The sequence below is a fragment of the Coturnix japonica genome, chromosome 12, assembly GCF_001577835.2.
Source record: "Coturnix japonica isolate 7356 chromosome 12, Coturnix japonica 2.1, whole genome shotgun sequence".
NCBI lineage: Eukaryota > Metazoa > Chordata > Aves > Galliformes > Phasianidae > Coturnix > Coturnix japonica.
The window spans coordinates 15,426,196-15,446,799 of record NC_029527.1 but is presented as its reverse complement, the minus strand read 5'-3'; the positions used below and the strand labels follow the sequence as shown (position 1 = coordinate 15,446,799).

General features: G+C 44.0%; 1 protein-coding gene across 9 annotated transcripts in view; it reads right to left on the bottom strand.

The window, feature by feature from the left end:
• Nucleotides 1-20,604, bottom strand: part of CNTN4 (contactin 4) — a 239,861-nt gene that overhangs the window by 22,874 nt on the left and 196,383 nt on the right. For all 9 annotated transcript variants that reach the window (XM_032447184.1, XM_032447186.1, XM_015875246.2 and 6 more), the window contains one exon: nt 5,295-5,422. In XM_032447184.1, coding sequence (XP_032303075.1) covers nt 5,295-5,422 — 128 coding nt within the window. The remainder of the gene's footprint in view (nt 1-5,294; nt 5,423-20,604) is intronic.

Sequence of the window (20,604 nt, the reverse complement as noted above, 5' to 3'; positions counted from 1 at the left end):
ATGGCAGAGATAACTTCAAAACTGGCAGGAGAGATAGGCTAGAGATCTATGCTTTTTAATATCACGCTCTTCAATACAATGACTTTTATCACGTTAATGGCTAAATCACACTGACTGTAAAACAGCCAAAATGAGGCAATTAGTAAGGCTTGTGACAGCCACAGAAAGTGAAACGCACAAGGTTTTCCATGAAAGCCAGATGGATATCTTCAATATATTTCTTATTGTCTGCTTGTGGTAGTATGTTCAATTAAACCGAGTCAGTGCTACAGAAGACCGTTTGAATTGCCTGGAAAAATTAATTGTCTGCTGCAAATTTAATGAAGCTTAACAGTTATATTGTGTTTACAAGTTTTATTTGTTATGATCAGTAAGTGCTCACAAGAAAAAAAACCCAACTTCATTCAGCTGGCCCTAAGTGCGAACCACCGGCATTTTACGGTTCATTTCATTCACACGTATCTTTGCCATTTACTGTTTTTGGCCTTAGAAGATGACCTACTTTTTTTTTTGTTTTCCTATCTCAGATAAGAAACAGAGCTTGTGGCAGTGTTCATTCATGAATGGCCGAGTTAGGTCTCATTTGAAACACAAGATGAGCTCCTTGCTGCTGCAGAAGGCAATTTTGCATGGGCATCATATAGTAATGTTTGCTGTCGTTTGCAACTGTAAATGAACTTGTAGGTTGCCTGAAACAATAAAGTACCCGATTAAAACCCATATTTGAAGCGCCTTAAAAGCTGCAGGGATCCTGAAGTAAGACAGCATCTACTGACCACAGAATCACAGAAAGGTAGGGGTTGGAAGGGACCTCCAGAGCTCATCGAGTCCAACCCCCCTGCCAAAGCAGGTTCCCTACACCACGTCGCACAGCTCGGCATCCAGGTGGGTCTTGAATAACTCCAGAGAAGGAGACCCCACAACCCCCCTGGGCAGCCTGTTCCAGTGCTCCGTCACCCTCACCACCAAAGCCCACCAGTTTCTACCTGGAGCTCTTCCACCCAATGCTCATTAATGACCTCCAGCAAACTGTGCCCAAAGCCTCAGGGTGCCATGGTTGGGAGGAGTGGATGCACGGCTCTCTCATTTACAAGCACGCCTTTCACGCAGTGCCCTGGGTAATAATTTTACTTAAACCTAATAAAAGACCCTTAATTATGCCCTAGAAATAATTTGTTTCAGTGGAAATAGTCCAATTAGAGCAGAATATGTTAGTTTGTAATTTTACAGCCAAAGATTATAGCTTTCATTGTCAACTGCTAAAATCAAGCATTTTCTACTGGATGCGAGCTAGAAGTCAAGAAAGACTTTTAAATTGAGGAATAAGCTTTATTTCATAACCATGAGAATGTACCAACATGCCCTCATTTGTGAATGAATTTGTGCTTTCATATGTCTGCAGTTCTCCCTAATCCTTAATATTTATTTTCCTTATAAAACTGATATAGAGATTACGGAAAACAACAGTTTAGTATAAATTTACTTTTTCTCCCTGACATTTTTTTAGAGCGATGTGTTGAGTCAGATAAGGAACATTCATATCTGGAGCACATATAGAAACCCTGTGCAGCCATCACAAAAACAACAAAGACCACAACTTTTGACTATTTCAGAGTTCTTTGTTTTGTGAGGAGAAGCACACACCTTGTGCGCTGTCAAGGTCCACTCCAAAAGCCCATACTATACAGATGGCCCTAAATGGCTGCTCTGGGATTACTATTTTTAAGGCTGCCTCTCTTTTTTATAAATTATCTATTTTGCTTTCAATAAGAAGTGTCATTTAACAAGTTTCTTTCTAAACTCAAGCATGTCCTGCCTGCACTCCGGGAGGACATCGGGCACTGAAGTAGGAAAGGGAGCATGAGAAAGCTTACTTGATTGCACGTTAGCACATACCAGCTGACTCAGTTATGTAGGAATTCAAACACAAAAAAAAAACCAAAGAAACCCTGCACTGTGAAGCACCAACCACATTCAAAACAAAACTTCTGAGATACGATGCTATGGACAGATGGTCAGCCATTAGAAAGCAACGTCTCTGCACTGGAGTGTAGCTTTGGAGATAGAGGACTAAACTCTCACCAGTTATCTATGGACAGCACAACATTTTCATCTCTGAAGATGAAAAATAATAGTTCTTCCTTATCTGTTAAAACAACCCAAAGCACAACAAAATGCACTTTAGCCACTTGGCTGCGAGGCAAACTATTTTCCAAACCACGGAGATCAATACCAATCTGACATGCTGAAACCCAGCAATCACAGATGGTAAGAGGAGCCAGAAGACCTCAACGTCCCAACAACTCTGCTTGTATGGAGCTCAAAGGCTGCACTTGCATTGATGAGCACAGGACTGCTTTTCAACTATGAGCCCAACCACTTCTACAACGGGCTTGAAGATAATAACACTGAAGATTCTGAAAAGCCTTTTGATGATGGAGTTTACAGTATTTAATAAATCTTTTCATTTTTAAATGCAATGCACCAATTTGATGTCCATATAAAGAAATACGCATGGAATGGAAAATATGCAATTTCATAGAAAATGATGCCAATCCCCATGCTGGACAAAGCCAAGACAATCAGACTATTGAAGTGTGAGGAAAAAATAACCTACTGACATTATCTTTGTATTATTTTTCTGCTAAAATGATACAGACACCAGCTAACAAAAATTCTCCTGCTTTTTCTGCTTTGAGTCCTCCCATAACAGTCAAAACAAGACAAGCTAATGGCAGGAGGAAAATGTTAAAAGTACATCATAATGAAACAGGCAAATAATACTGATGGAACTTACCCTTGTCAGAGATGTACGTGTACAACCAGAACTGTGCTTCAGAACTAGAGCAGAAATCACAGACCCTGCCAAGCACTCACACAGTGGTTCTTCTCTGCCTCCACCAGAGCTGGGACATCTCTGCAGGGGCAGCCCCTGGCCCCAGTCCCTCCTTGTGCTTCATGAGCTCAGAGCTTGTATAGCAGTGTCTTGAAATGAGCTTCCTATTTCAAAGCTGCTCTGAATTAGCCAATTATACAATGACATTAAATACAAATCAACTCGTACTGCACAGTTTATACACTTTGTCATGTAATCTCCTGGTGCTGAGGAAGGCTACGTGTTGGAAGAACTGAACATTTAGCCTCAAGTACAGTAAAAATGGAAAAAGAAAGATGGAAAATTCATATTTATGAGTGCTACGTATAAATACGTGTCATGCTTTACATAGCTCCGAAGGCCGTCTGAGGGATTCTCCTCCATCTTTACAAATTCAATCCTGCTTTTTAATTTAAAGGTCAAACCCAACACGCAAGTTTGCAAGATTTTAGGTCTCAGAGGCCAGAAGAGAGCAAACCAATGGAAGAAACCCAAAACGCAACCTCACAGGTTCAGGAAGCCACTGAGGCTCAGCAGCTCTGACAACAGCATGTTAATACACAGCCCTATGGGCACCCATCAGAATTTCATATTTTGTAAGCTGTCTAGTCATGCAGAATATGAATATTTATTCATCCCTCTCTGGTTGTTTGCCAGACGTTTATTTTAAGCTCCTTGGTTCTGGGGTAACAGACATTCTCCTCCTCCTCCCCTCCTTGCCCACACTGTCTGTGACACTGTCAGCATCTCTTGCTGAGAGAGAAAAGAATTAAAAAAGGAGAGAGAGACCCTGCAATGTTAATGGGAGAACGGAGGAAGGCTCGAAAAAATGCCTTTCGACCTTCACGGTGTTTTACCCAATGACATAAGATGAGTTAGGAGAGAATATTCTTAAGGTCAAAAAACTCATCAGCTGATAAATTAGCCTTTTTTATACCACAAAACAGAGTTAAGGTAAGATATTCAGTGATATTTCTGTCAAACCTTGCCCATGTTTTACTTAGGGCAGAGAAACTCAAGCATTTCAATATAAAATAAGAGTATTTTACACAGTTCATTTGGAGTTCAGAATAGTTTCTGCTCTTTTATACTTTTTATGGGGTAGTCTTTGAAATTGCATTTCTCTGTCTGCTGCTAATATCCACATCCCGGGCTTAAAAGAGTGTATTCTCTGCTTCATGCACACGTGTCATTTCCATTAATGCTAATGGAACCAAGTGAAAACGGAGCACTGAGGGAGAAAAAAAGCACTTGCTAATCCTCTGTAACCCCACCATGAAGCAAGGCGATGTATAAACCATGTGAATACAAAGATCCCAAGTTACCAAGAACTTAAGTTACTGCCTGCTCACACTGCTAATGAGGAAGGACAAGGTGTGGATGACAGAAGCGTGACTCAGGGCAAACATGATCCTTTCCTCAATGACTGGATTTTAGGGTGCCAGATGCCATCAGCTGGCTACAGAGGAGCTGCAGAGCCAGGCTTGGGTGTGTGGGCATCTGGTGGCATGGTATGGTATGGGTGCAGTATGGGTATGGGTAGGTATGGGTGCAGTAGGACCCTCCTGCCTCCCTGTGCTCACTCCTCTGCTCCCAGCTTTGCTAGGATGGGATGTGGGCATGGGTAAGTGCCACGCAAGCTCTTCCAAACCTCCCTGACTGCAGACAGCTAACAGAGAGGCAAACCTTCCGCCCTGGGATGACAGCTGCTGCTGTACTGCTGGCACCTGCAGCTCACAATCACAACGGGGCTTCACCAGCTTTATCAGCACTTGCCTGACATTACTTGCTGAAATATGCTCTGGCTGTAAAAAAAACACGGATTAAAACTTGCACTGAAACATTTTAAAGTATTCCCTATCCACCACAGAAATAATTGATGGGGAGACCCTCTAACCAAATGCTATCCATCAGTGCCAAAACATGGGAGAATGAAAACTGACAGCAACAGAGCTCCGTGATTGATTTATTGCTTTGCAATCAGTCTTTCCCAATGTGTTATCCAAGAGAGCTTTTCCCCGAGATAAGACGGAGAAGGAGAGTAGTTATAAGTGTAATAATCCATACACTCACTGTCTATAGTAATTCCTCAGACATAGGACTACTCATAAGCAGAGGACAAATGACTTTAAAACATCTGTCAGCATCACTCAGTTTAACAAATCATTACTTTAAATGTCTTTGTGAAACCTTAGGAGTTCTGCCTTTAAAAACACATAATGGATGGAAGAAGTCTGAGAACACACCAACAAACACCTGAAACCCCTGAGCTGCAGAACTGCATCCCCATTTGACATACAGGGCTGTGTGCATCCAGAGAGCCCGGCTGCTGGAGGACCCACAGGCCCATGTGTGTCAGCAGTGAAGGAGCAGGCTGTGCCCAGCACTGTGTAGTGCTCACAAAGAACATCACTGTTACCTTTCACAACCAAGCTGCCGGTGCTGCTTGCTGTCCCAAAGTGGTTGGTGGCCACGCAGGTGTAGCTCCCCGTGTCTGACTTGGTGACGTTGACAATTCGGAGGCTGCCGTCATCCAAAATGGTGATTCTGGAGAGACAGTGGGGCACAGGACACACGTTATGTTACTTACACACCACGTTCACAGACTGCTCTTCCCAGCCTGCATTAATTATTAACAGCCTGAACAGCACAGTCCACTGTCCGCTGCAGAGTGAGTTAAGCTGGCAGAAACCTCTGAGGACGCAATTCATAAATACTGAATGCATCATTTACATGAATTTTCGGTGTCTTTACTTGAAGGCAGCTCTGATTTACACACACAGCTCCTGTAGGTTTTACACAAGACTGTGCTTTGATGCTCAGCACTACAGGACAACCCTGCAACATGCACTGCGTGGGCTGCAGCTGGAGATGCACAGATCTGGGGGCTTTTCAGTGAGGGTCCAGGTTTCTCCTCCCCAAATCTGTCTTCTTGTGCTCTGCTTTAAGTCAACAAAAGCAAAAATCCTGATCCCCTGTAAATCCCATCCAACGTGAATGCCTTGAGCCCTGAGGAAGTGAGTACAGCGCTGTGTGGTCCCGCTGAGCTCACTGCTGGTGACAGTGGTGGTTCATTGGGGGCTGTCACCTTATCACTGCAAACGCACCCCAGTGGACGAAAATAACAAGTTTCTCTCTCAGTTTCCAAGGACTCCTTACCTCCAGGACCGTGAGACGTCCAGCTGCTGCAACCATAAGGCAAATGGGCACAGACACACACAGCATGCACCGCTGCTTTCTGCTCCTGCCCTGGATGAGCAGTGTGTCACACCTGCAGGCAGCCACGTCCTTCCATCCCCTCTCACATTTCCAGTCGGAAAGTCTCTTTTTCCCATTTAGCAGCTAATTTCTGCCTGTTGTCTCTACGAGCAGGACTCTGCACCGACTTCATCTTTTTATTACTCAAAGCACTTCAGCGCTCCCTCTATTACATTTTGGTCATTTTCTTTTTAATTAGTACGTTCTTACCTCGGTGTATAGCAACCACAGAAAATACAATTATTTGAAGACACCCAAAAATGATCTTCAGAACTCCAGGGAAACCTTCCCTCCAGCCTAACACTGTCTCTCTTAGCAGAACACGTGGCTGTCTGCTCAGTATCATGTCCTGAAGCACAATCTGTTTTCTGCCCTTCAGCCACTTTCAGACCTGCACTGAAAATCTCATATTAATTCCCACCTTCTCCTGCTCAATTATTTCCTAATTTAACTAATTTGAAAGAAAATGAATAAGCCTTCCTGCATCCTTAATGCCAATCAAGCTCTGAGCAACAGGATTGAGAAATTAGGACAAAAGGAATTTAAGCAGGCAATGGCTACAGGCATCACAAAAATGCTCGAGAGGCCCTGGCCAGGTGAGGAGCTGCATAGAAGCTGGGCAGCACATAGCAGCAGACCCCATGAGTTGAAACCACAGCCCTAATGTGCTGCCATGGGGTGACACTGGGTATAGAGAAACAGCAAAGGACACCCATCCCCACCAGCACAGGAACCAAGCAGGCTCCAGCAGGTCACAGCCAGCACAGTGAATGGAGACTCCAGGGACACACCTTCATGTAGGGCAGTGACAGAGTCAGAGAGTCACAGAATCATAGAACCATCAAGGTTGGAGAAGACTTCCAAGGTCCTCCAGTCCAACCATCCACACATCACCAATAGCTCCCACTAAACCATGGCCCTCAGTACAACACCTAAACATCCTTTGAACACCTACAGGGATGGGACTCCAGCACCTCACTGGGCAGCCCATTCCAGCACCTGAGCAGTTGGTGCTTTCTGTCACACCACGCTCTCTTGATGAGTACAAACAGAGCTGCTTGAAAAGATATGATCGCTTGTATCTTTCCAACAATGGTGGAGAGTGAGTGAGAGACAGAGAGTACAGGATGCTCCCAAACCTCAATCCTGGCCTCTCCCTGACCTGCTTTTGCAGCAGCACAACATGAGACCAGCTGGCAGAAACCAGGGGCAGAGGTTATATTTCACACGTCAATAACAGTGATATTAATAGAAGTTTCTCAACTGGCTTATAGGTCTCCAAATTGTTGCAGTCAGTAGCATTCACTATTGTAATTTATTTTTGCAGGAGTCCAGTGACATGTATTTGCTTCTGTAGCAGTTGCTCCAGCTCAATAATTGGAAGAGAGTAGTATATAGCTACTTGTCTCTTATCTTCACCACTATGTTGGCACAAATCAATGCACGTATTACATTAAAGGTGCACTGGAGCGCAGGACTTGCCATACTGGCCTCTAGTGCAGGAGCCTGGGCAGCAGTAGCACCAGCAGCTCCCAAGGAATTACTTACTGCTGTTATCAATTTCAGGTCTTTGGAAACAACAGTGCCTTTCTGAAGGCTGAAGGTGCCCTTGGCAGGCATTAAAATTCAAATCAATATAAAGGACAGAAACAAGCTCAGCAAGATGCTCCAGCCCAAGAAGGACCACACTGTGCTGGCCTTGCCCGCCAGCCACTTGCTCCCTCAGCATTTTGCCATCTCAACAAATCTGACAAAAAAAGTGATACCACAGACTGCATTTCCCTACAGTTGAGATTTTATTTTTACTTATTTTTTATCCACGTGGCTAAAAACTGTTTGCAGGATAATCTCCTCCACGGGTAATTTTAACTGTACCTGTGGATGAAACTAGTTTTAATTTCAATTTTTCATACCTTTTCTATCTCTATATTTCTGCTGCTATTGGTTTCCCATTAAGTGCCTATTTACATTCCCAGTGTTAAATAGTTAATATGGACTGGATGGTTTTAGGAATGACCTCTGGATGAGGTCAGTAAATCCCCCATAGGCTCTTGCACATCACGGGGAGATTGTGCTGTTTCCTTCCACCTCTAAGCAGAAAGCCACAGATGGCTGGGTTTATTCTGATAACACAACACTGCAAAGTTGGGACTTGCACCAAGTTCTCCAAAGCCAATCCCCAGTGGATCTCCATGCACACTGAATTCTGCTCTGACAGCTAATTGATTCCCTGCACACTCTTGCCAATGATCGGCATCAAGAATGACAAACAACTGTGCAAGTTAACTCTTGGGTTTCTTTTCAAACAAATCAGATCATTAAAATCCTACTGTGAGTCAGTGGTTAGGAGGCCTTATGGTGATGTGGTTCTTTTTGCTGAAGGCGCTTTTCTACATGGAGTGTTTTGTCCCTTAATTTTCATCCAATGTGCTGGAAGTTAGCAAGTAATTATTTTAACACTTGGAATTGGTTTGTTGAGAAAGCAGGAATGACTGTCTCTGATTTTGCTACTTCACAAATTTCCTTTGCAGACATATCTTCATTAAGTGGGAAGAAAGGCTCATTTCAGGCCATCGAAAGCTCTCAAACCGCTAATTGCCTTGAAAGCAAACATCCCTTGATCAACCACTCTTAGCAGTTTGGTTGAACAAGTCCTTCTAAGACACAAAGTTCAAATTAAATGAAGCACTGCACAGCACACTTCCTTTCTTCTCATCCAAAATACACCCTCAAAACGTCTTCTAGTAAGATGGCTAGGAAGACTTAAAGCACATTTCCCATAGACATGCATTACTGCAGAATAAAGTGTTGGCTGCTGAGTATGCACCTCTCTGAACCACTCCAAACCAAAAGGAGCTATTGACTTGCTGTTGAGTGCTCTGGGTTCCCTGCCACAGCTAACCACAGCAGCAGTAAGAGGAACTAATCATGCAGATCTGATCTTTTACAGATTGGTGCCTTAACCTATTCTCCTCTGCTTTCCAACAGTGATACCTCTACTGTATTGGTTCAGTGACCCATCAGCCAGCTCCAACCTGAATCGAGCACAGTAGGTCCAATTCATGGATCCACTTCTCATTGCTGGGCAGAATTCCCAGGAGCAGAAAGATATTTCTCAGTGAGTAACATGCATTTAGTGATAACACGTCCCAGAGAGATCAGCAAGAGTTTTATCACCGACTTAGTAAAAAGAGCTCAAGCCCTTGTTTGGAATACGAACAATGTGTGTAAACTGCAGAACTCCCTGAGCACATAATAAAACTTCTCATCAGTAATTACCTCCAGCCCAGCTCCAAGGAAATCTGACCTTTGTCTGTCTGACTGCACCCCTTGCCTCTACACGAACAAGCCCATGAGCTGCTGCTCAGGCCAGCCCTGTGCAATAGAGGAGTCGCTTAAAAACCCCAGCCCTACCACCATTACTTTAACACCTTCTCTGTGTGGGTCCAGGAACCAAAGAGACCAGCACTGCAGAGCCAGGGCTGAATAACCCCCATCCATGCTTGGCCAGCACCAAGTGTGAGCCTCAGCAGGGTAAGCAGTGTGCTCCGGGGCTAACCTTCTCACAGTGAATTATTTACTCACTCATAGAGTCCCAGCATCACCAACAGAAGATCTGCACCGGACAGATGATGCTGCAGGTATCCCTCAATATATTCTTGTCAGCATGCCCTCTATTTTTCTCTTCAGCGGGTGGAAATGTGGAATATGAATGGACGACAGAGGCAGTGCATACAGCAGGCTGTGTGACAGCGGTGGTTCTCCTCCCAGGGGACATGAGCAGCAGAACTGCTGGACTGCAGCTTACAGATGGATTCCTTCTTGGGAGCAAAGTAGCCATAAAGTTTGTTGGTTTTGTTTGCTTTTTTTAATATCTCAGATAGTTTCATTTGCTCTGCTGAAATGAAGCAAGGTATGTTGCTTCTTATCTGATCACTCCAGCATTTTAATTTATGAAATACAAGCACAACTACACTTGCTTTCACTGTTGATTAAACACAGACATCTGAAATATTTCATGCTTCACCAAGTGAATATTTTTAATTTTTTTCCCCCCAGGAAACAATGCTCAGGATGTCCTGTCCTTTTTCTATTCAGGGAGAAAAGATGTCTTAGAGCAAGCATTTAAATGAATGTCAGCTGGAAGAAATACACACAGAGTGCAATTTGAGATAAAACTACCATTGATCCCTTCATGTACAGCCTTTGTGGCAGCGGTTGACATGACTATTGAAAAGGGACTGTGGTGCCAGAGTTCTTCTAAGAGATAATCCGTCTTCTGAGAGAAGATTTAGGTTAAAGGCACCTGTGAGAAACAGTGCATTTCAGCCTACATGATGAATGGCTCATTGTCCTTCCTCTGAGCTGGGGCTGGAAGCAGAGGAGGAAGGGAATGGCACTGGGCAGCCCAGCCTTGATTCTCAGCAACGTGTTTGCTCAGCCATTACATTCATAGGCAGGAACATGGAGAGCAATTTTTAGCCTAACAGCAACTTTACTTCATGCCACAACTCTACTGCAAATGTAAATGATTCCAGAAACCGTATTATTTATCCAATTATTACTGCTTCTATTGCATGCCTTTGTAGCAGTTTACCGTTTTAATAATACTACCCATGCAATGAAGCAGTGACTAGGATTATTAAAATGATCTCATAACGGCACTATTACCCATTAGGCTCTTTCAGAAAACATGGAAGGATTTAGAAATGCTGCCAGGTCTGGACGTACATCCTGGCTGCCAGGGAGGATTTACTGCTCCCAGCCCTCCCTGAGCCAAGGCACCACTCACCACCACCTGCCCATCACCATGAAGGATGGGCTGCCTCACTCCCCTGCTAATAATAACTCCATGGCCATAGGTTGTTCTCGCAAGTGCGGCTGCAGCCTTTGTGCAGTGTAAATTAATAACAGTAAGGTTAGAGCTGTCTGCTGTATAACATTAATCCCCATTAAAGTAGGCAGAGAGGTCAATGTGGGCATCACAGATCTCCATCCACACCTGTGATGGCCTCTGGCATATACCTGGGGAGAGGACAAGAGGACCCTAACCCCTAACCCCTAACCCCTTATCTTCAGGCCATTCGAAATATCCCTCCATGCATCCAGAACACCATCTCCCAAGGTTGGACTTCACCTAAGAAAGCACATGAGAGCAGCTATGACTCTGGACACTTCCACATGACTGGGAATTGGTGTGAAATGGACAGAATGTTTGTGGGAATGGCATCACAGGGGCTTTAATTTGACCATCCATCCAACCGCATAAATGGTACTGACTGCCACACAATGCAGACAGCCTTGTAATGGTACGCGACTTCTTGTCCAGGACCTGTTAGTTTTGATTTACATTACCACCAACATCTGCTACGATACTTATTTGTCTATAACTACTTGTCTTTTCATGGTTCACAGGAAAGTCCGAGATAATTTGGAGCCTCAGTCAAAGCCCATTTAATTTAGTACATGTCTTTCTCTTGGTGAAAGCAGGCATTAGATAAGGCCTTACTTATCCATGACAACTGGCAGCTCTCTTAACAGCAAACTCACTATAATTAATTTTCAGGTAAGAAGTGTATTTGCTCAGAACAAACCAAGGTAAAAAACCTGCTCCATTTAGTCCAGTAGAAAAGTTCCCAGCAGCTTTCCTGGAAATGCATTTTATGTGGAACTAGAGGCCAAGGATGAAGTGTTTGAACTGAGGCGGTGAATGGCCCAACATGGGACGGCCAAGGCCTTTTGTCCTGTGTGCTCTTGATCCCTAAGATAGGATACAATGCAAACTCATTGAACTCAGTGTAAACCAGTCACCAATTCATCCTAACACCCAGCCATCCTAAGTTATTCCTGCTATTTTCTTTCTCAACAAACTATTTATCTGCAATGGCAGAGCAGTCCAGATAAATAATACAGTACCCAGAACACATTAACGACTATCAACGCAAAAGCTGTGCTCTGTCATCATCCTCCTTTTTGCCTGGAAATTTTTAGGACAAGTCTGGAACTGATGAAATCCCATTCTGAAGGAGTGAATAGAAAAGAAAGGAGCATTTACAGCTATTAGAGACTTCATGTAAATTGTTTATAGAGAAGCCTACGGTCATAATTCAGATATAAAAGTATCCCTGGGTTATCTAAGAACAGTTCTCTACAAAACGTCTTTCTTAAGGGATGATGGTAACAGGAAGAAACAAATGAAAACCAAACACAAACACAGCTAGGGACCCTGAAGCAAAAGAGCAGGCTGTCATGAATTTCAAAGAATAGAAACCTTTTGTCTTCTCTCCCTTTCTGCTCTTTTTTCATTATACACAAAATTAAAATAAATACAGTAAGAGCAAACGTGTCACGAAAATAAATATTTGAGGAAGCAAATCCGAGCAAAGCAAAGCAAAGCTCATTTTTACAGCTTTCATTCCTCAGACATGAGGCAATAATTTGAGCTGCATGGGAAGACTGTGCGCATCTGGAGGGTCCAATGGTGCAAAGAGCCAATTTCCCACTGATTTTGGTGAGAAATGAAGACCAATCCCCAAGGGAATCCCCTTTTAGCGCAGCCCTTTAGCCTCACAGTTTATTTTTGCAGACTAAGCTGGTCATTTGTCACAGAACACAAGAGCAGCACAAGCAAGAAGGGGTGTTGGTGCTCAGCACATACCTACTGCAGAGAGCTCTGAGTGTGCAAACACTTGGCATGGAGCAGGCTCTCCTCCTCCTGGAACAGCTCTTCGCTGGCTTGGGTGGAGGAGCAAAGCACTCATGCAAAACACCCAAGGAAAACTAAAACATTTGCACACAGCTGTCCGTCCAGACACACAGCTCCTCACCAAGAAGCACCATACCCAGCACGGAGGAAACCTTGCATAAGGAAGCAGCAGGTGCTTCAGAGCCACTACTCAATTCAGCCTACCTAATGCTCAGTGAAATATTTGCTATGCTCATCCTTCCACGGCAGTTACTGGAGCCCAGAGGCACAAAGACTGAGCGGCTTCTCCTAGCCGAAAGGGAGGCACGGCAGCAGGCTGAGTAGTCAGGCTGGAAGCACTGCCTCCATCATCCTCACCAACAGTTCTCTCCCAGCGAGGACAAGCCATCACCCTCTACCTACAGCAAAAACTCCAGAGCTCTGGCAAACAGGACCATTAACACCACCAAAGCCCAGAAAAATTATACTCTTATGAGAAAATAATATCTGCATGAGATTTTCCGTGCATCAGCTGCTGACACAAACCATTTCTGGAAGTATTCATGAGATTAGAGCAGAAGCAGTAAACGCTCTCTCAGCTTATTCGCTCCAGCTGATACCATCTGAATGGATGCCCAAAGGCACAGTCTCTCAAAGATAACACATCTTTTCCTCTAGTTTCAACAAAAAAAAAATGCCCACAGTACAAAGATAAATTACCCACTCCACTTGTAATTGGCATTAACAGAGACTTGCAAGATCCAAAGATGTATTTACGTCACTTAAAGATGATGTTTAAATAATCATCAAAAACATCACCAAGTCTGGTAGGACGCCAAAAAGTCCATTAGAAATCCTTCACTTCCCCCAGCAGACATATAATTATTTCCTTGGATTTTAAACACGTTATTTCTTAAAACGTAGCCTTAGCTGTAAAATCATTATCTATTAATTATGAAAATGTCCAAGAGAAGAAATATTTGATAATGTTTCTCACTTCAAAACGCTCTGTGCTCCGCAGGACTTGGGGAAGGGCTGGTGGCTGCTTCTATCACTTCTCACGCAACCCCCTGCTTCTAAAATAAGCAAACCCAAGGCAAAAGCCTGCTGTTGACTTCTCCAGACACACCAGTGCCATGAGGTTGGCTGCAATGTGGCCACTACAGGGTGACATCACTGTCCTACACAGCAACCCCAGTGAAAGCAGTCTGTTGGGAGAATAGCAACCGCTTTTAGTGCTGTGGAGCAAATAAACATGCATGTTTTAAGGATCAGCCTAATTACTTTAGACATCAGAAATAAAGTAGCATTAAATTGGCTCTAGATACAACACTTCTCAGATAACACGTTGCTAGAAACATCCGCACAAGAGCAGAGGGGAAAAAGCAATGCAGTGTAAGGAACTGGCGTGGCCAACTTCTGATTGGCGCTGAACTTCAGCAATTGGAAGTCTGGCAGAATGAGTCAGTGGGCATCCTTAGGCCCTCTGACCACTGAATCAAGTGCTATCCTGGCTCATCTTAATTCTCTTCTTGCAGAAAATTGGTTAAAGCAAGTACGCACCAGTCATCTCAGGCACTGCAATGAAGTAAAGCCATCTTCTGCCATTGTCTTTCAAAAGTAAGATGAATGCTGCTCCGTCGACTCAAACTTCAAAAAGCTATTTGCAGAATGTCATTTTTCATTCTGCCTAGGCAGGATGTAATGAAAAACCGACACATTATTGATGGTTTGGTTACCTGTCTGCCTTAAAGAAATTGCACAGGTGCTGTACTTAGGGGCGTGGGGGGAAAAGAGACAGTCAACACAATTAATGCAAAACAATGATAGGAAGCATCCTTTGAGGTTTTATTTTCTGCTGAAGTGTCACCAGATTGCACGTCCAAAAGCCACTGCTGGCAATTTGTCTCTCGAGTAATCAGGATAAAAATAACACCATGGTTTGTACCCTGGCACCAGACAAGAAAAGATGCGCCCTCTGTCCTGCTGCCATTTTCTTCCTGGCTGTTTAAAGCAATTAGCTACTAATTAGGAAGTCTGAAGCAACAAATAAGAACACGGGAATTAATACAACTTTATCTCCCTTTCTTTCCTTGTCTGATTTCATAACTTTTCTTCCTCAAAATGGAACAGCACCTAAATAAATACATAAAAGTGTGTTATAGAAATAACAGCTGATCTGGCAGCTCTGTAAATGAACACCCCTTGTGAGGGCATCGTGACGGTGTTAACTCTTCAGAACATGGTGGGTAAGGTGCTTCAAAGGTCCATCAGTCTCCATACTGAGGGGCAGGAGACACCAAAACACATTGCTTTTCAGAAGCCATTAGAGCACAGGGACTTCCAAATTAGCTTTGACTCTGGGATACAGTGCAAGAGTAATAGTAATAGGTGAACAGTTGGACTGGATGATCTTTTAGGTCTTTTCCAACCTTGGTGATTCTATGATTCTAAGAGCAGCAATGGGGCACTTGGAACAATCTGGACCTGAACTGCAGAAGCTCAGTGGGCATGCTGCACAGTGCTAAATGCTGTGACAACTGACCTCCATCACTTGCAAAAAACCTGATGCAGCGTGGCTCTGTGTGTGCTCCAATGTGCTCATACATCATGAAGCTTGTCAAGGCTGTGAGATAATGGGACCAACTGGGAGAATTTCCACGGTGAGCTCGCCTGGACTATCTAGGTCAGATCCTGCTCTAACAAAGCACACTGTGAGGGCCGCTTTATACAGAGACTTGTTTAATTAAGATAACAGATGTTGCTATTATATGAGTACTAGTCAGTGGCTGTTTAATTGGACACTTTCATATTCTTTGCTACCAGCGCAGAGCATCATTTGTCTTTTATGAATTTCTTCCTTACAATTAAACTCTATAAACAATGCGCTGTATATTCACAGAAAAGGAACAGCTCTAATGATGTAAAGGCTGTACACAAACAAGAATGAGAGAAAAGTAATTTGTTTTGGGCTTAAAACTACAATTATTTTTCTTTCCTGACTGAGAACAAGTATGGTAGGAGGGTAAATGTGACTTCCAATAGCCTCAGCAGAACATTAGGAATGAAAACCATTGTGAGTACATATTTTGAACATACACTATTTTCAGAGGAAAACACGTTATATTTTGACATGTTCTTACCAAATGCTCCAGACAGCTGACAACAGAACAGGGAGCACTCACTGGCGAGGCATGGCTGAATGGGAAACTGATAAATGCCTGCATTTCTCCTTGAATGTCAGAATTCTAAGCCAGGCTATGGAATCAGCCTTGCTGCTGCACCACAGTCCAGCAGGATAGCTGGGCAACAGTGCTACAGCAAACCATCAGGCTGGAGAAATGCAGCATTTCTCCCCAAAAAAGCTATTCTGGATATCCTGCACATGGCCTACACTGTCGGGTGCTGGGAAGCAATGCAGAACAAAGCAATGCAGGAAGAAATGGTAAACCCAAATTAATATCTCACTACCTCCTCCAGAACAGTGCAACCCTATGGCTTCATGTTCTGGGAAATGACCGTGTGTGTGTCTGACAGACTGGAATCTAAACTGAAATACTCTGTGAAATATATAGAAGTGTAAATCTTATCAAAATACCAGCATGTAAATTCAAGCAATTTCTGTATGGGCAAAACAAGGACCAGGTGAAACAGGAAAGAGCTGCAAGGAAAATCATGCAAATCTTGCACTACATCTAACAGTCCCTTCCAGTGCTACTCCAACAAAGCTATTCCATGCCAATAGCAAAACACAGCCCTTGACCAACCCCACTGGAAATGATCATAACGTCTTCTAACAAAACGACATTCACTGGGAACTTATTACGAGTTCAGCCTGTGCAGATGAGAGGCAAAAAGTCCATGTCTTTCAGTGCAGATCACAGCACCAGCATCCACTTAAACACTCCATCCCAGATTCCAGTGCTTCTGCAGCTCATCCCTTGGACAACATGCACCAACGTGGCTGCACCTGCAAGTCTGCTGGGAATCAATGCTCTTTTGGCAGCTATGGAAAACCGTATGAAAGAGATTTACCTGTTTCACATTTAAGCTTGAATAAACGGCTTCATATCAACTGAATTAACTGCTTATTTTAATGCCAGCTTGCAGCACTCCAGACAGTTCCAGGCGTTTTCTCTACTCACATCCAGCTCCATCCACCCCTCGTACCCAGGAAACATGAATGAATGAGGTGAGGACAGTAGCAACTTCTGCTTTTCAATGGTGTAAGGATGAACTGCTTGTACTTGCAACTAGCACAGCTCTCTGTGGGAGCTGCGCTGTAATTATGAACAAATTGAGAGCTTTCTATGATAAGATCACCTGAAAATAAAGGTTTTAAAACACGAGTCTTGGTAATAAATTTATGTAATGTTGTGGCATTAGATGTAATTCAGTTATTACGAGAGGATTAAGAAAATCCTGCAAGAACAATCTGGGCGCTGTGACTTCCCCTCCCACTCCTGCTAATGAACGGCAGACAGAATGTCTTGCTAGGATATAATTGTCACCAATGAGAAATCCCGTGCATGGGGAGATGCCTGATCTGCAGCTGGCATTCAGGAGTCCAAAGGAAAGACTCCCCACTGAGGGCTGGATTTCCCTCACACCACTGTTATGCAGGGCTCATCAGTTAATGGAAGGTTTTCCAGACTTGTGAGTAACTCTGGATACCTGTTTTTATCTTGGTGAATCTCTGGTAAAATTACCCTCCACCTCTGTGACTGCACTGACATCTATGAGCGACTCTTCTGCTCCTGATCAAAAAATACAGCCATGGTTTGAATCCGCTCCATCTTTCACATGATGCAGTAAGTGCAGAAAACCACATCTCTGAATAATGTCTGTCTGACTCCTATATGCTACGTAACCAATTCTGTAAATGACTCTTCTATGTAGAAATAGCGTTTGTTTTCAAAGCAGAATCTGCAACCTATCTGTATCTGTGCTGTAGCAGTTTCTGTATAGAATTTACCTTCTGGAGTCATGCTACCAACGTTTATTTTGACTCTGTCAGGCCTCCAAGGCAGGATTTCCATTATTATGGAGATGAACTGCCTTTAATGACAGTAATAATATAATTGTACCTCAGGGCAGAATTTCTAATAACATGATTGCACAGTTCTCAAACGCTGGTAAAAGATGTCTTCAGGGCAGGTTGTTCATTAGGGGTGCAGCTCACACCAGCACGGCCCCCAGAGAAGAACATGAAACCTGAAGCAATAAAGCTCTCTTTTTCCATGGCAGCCTCTGTCCTCTGGGCAAGCACTGAACAATGCACTTAGTTTTGCCTCCTGGATAGCAGTAGCCTTCAGAGCAGGATTCCTGGCAGCCAAACCCTATGCACAGTATTTCTGTTCCCAAAAAGTTGTCCCTAACATTATGTTCCATTTGAAAAGCCCCAGGAACCCCAGGAGGAACGCTCCGGTGACTGCCACAGTCCAAGTCATGCTGTACATCAGAATTCACAGCCAGGACTGGCACATTAATGATGCTTTTGTCTCCACCTGGAATTGGCAGGACCATCCATATTGATTAACCTTCACACGATCAGGTTCAGCTTGGAGAAGGATCCAGATGTTCCGGCACCTCTCTGAAGCTTGAAGGACTCCTTAACATCAGGTAAGCTGGAGATTTCATTTAAGTTGTTTCTCCTACACCTGTCTCAAAGTTCAGTTTTGCACCCCAGGTGAAGAGATTTCAGCAACAGCTTTTCTTGGCATCTTTCTTATTGTATCTCAAAAGATTTTTTTCAACAGCCAAGAAGGCTCTTGTTTGAAGCCCACTTGTAAATGTGGGGATAGGGACATCCCCAGACTGGACTCCAGTCAGTCCTGCTGACCCAGGGAGGCAGGGTGAAAATAATGCTTCAGTGATCAGAGAAAGCAGGAATGGGCACTGATAAGCAGATGGTGGCCACACGGCCTGTCTGAGCCTCGTGCAGTCAGACAGTGCTGACGAACAATGCCACGACTGTATCAGCCAATATTAATCCTTAACTGCACTTTTCACACAGTCTCCAGTCACAGATTGCAGGGATGGCATGTAATAGAGGTGATGATTAGGATTCAACATCCTCATCCCCATGAGAGACACAAACAACGGCGTAGAAGAACTAAATAGGTCCAACGCCAAGTAAATGGAGCGGTGCTCATTACGATAGTTTGCCAGAGAGGCCCTGCTGGAAAATCTGGCCAGTGGAAAACCCCAGGGTGCAGCAGCAGCAAATTTCACACCTGCTTGGGTACATTTCACATCTGATTTCCCATCCAGGGCTGGGTGCCCAAGCAGGAGGTTCTGGCCAGGAGAGGTGAGAGAAGCACAGCAGTTCTGCTGTCTGCATTTCAGTTCAGCCCTCAGCTACTTTCTTCCCCAACTGCTGCCTCTCACCAGGAGAAACAAGACCCATTTCTCCCCCATATGAGAGAATCCAGCCATGTTTCAGTTCAGATCTTAGCAAGCTTTTAAGAATACACCTGCCTTTTGCCATATGCGGTCTGCCTTGGGTGAAGCTGGGTCACAGGATAATGAAGTAGTTGTAGCCCAGTGAACTGCTCCTTAAAACACATGGACACGTGTTCACATCAAGGAGTGCTTTGGTGTGGATTCCCTCATGCCTACCACAGTGTGATTTAGTTGACAGTGTTTCAGGGAGGTGTCAGTGCCTCCTTTTCCCACTTGCCTGTTTTCACAGAGCCCTGAAGAAACCTCCTGTTTTACGAGGTGCCGGCTTTCCTTTAAGCTCTGGTGAAAAGTTGTTGAAATACCAACAGCCTGTCCAAATAGCCAGCTCAGAACTTATTTCTAACGACACACACAGGCAAAATGAGCCTGGCTGTATCGTACAAGTCATGAGCCCTTCCCTTGGGAAGCCAGGATCCAGCGGCTTCTGCTGCATTACAGCAGCTGACTTTTAGGAAAGCTTGCAGATGAAAGAACAGTGCTAAAGCACAATCACTTTGTTGTTAGCACCACCCAGCAGTAACAAAGCAAGAAGCACAGTTGCTCTCATTTCTTTCCTTTCCTAAACCCTGGCTAAGATAAATCCAAGCCTCCTCTCCCAGTCCCTCAATTAAAATGAGATGAAACCATAGCATAGCAAGGAGAACAGCAAATTTCAGCTGCAGACTCTGCCAGTGAGGTCTGGAAGGGAACAGACACTCTGAAAGCTGAGCACTTGCTACTTCCAGCCCTGCCACAAATTCCACCAGAAGAACAAGCTACTTTGGTTTAAAAAATCAATGTGACTTGATATACCATAACATCACCCTTGCACAGCTTTGTGCCCTGAATGCTAAAGGAAGTTCTCCACACTTGTCATCCAGTTCTCTTTATTCCAAGAGGTGACATCAAGCTGTCCATAGACAAGTGCCCCCAAAAGGCCAGATATCAGACAGTAAGTAAGTCACAGACACGTTCATTATTTTACTTATCTGGCTGCAAACAATTATTTGCATACACATCACCATAGTAATGGGCATAGCACAATGCCCATTACAAGCAGGTTGGCTGGAGCAAGACTAGACCTTCCAGTTCCAATTCTAAGAGGTTTAAGCTCTTAAAAACAGCAATTTTCTCTAGTTTCTGTCTCTTGGGTCTCTAGTCATAAGAAATGAATGCACACTCCTCCCACAAATGAAAGAGGTGCATCACACCTTGAGGTGTCCATAACAGCTCTACAGGCTCCTCTCTTAAGAGGCTGCAGGAGCAGGACAGGTCACACAGTCAGCAATGGATCACTGCAATCACAGAAGCAATGACTGCGGATTCAGAAAGTAGGCTCTCA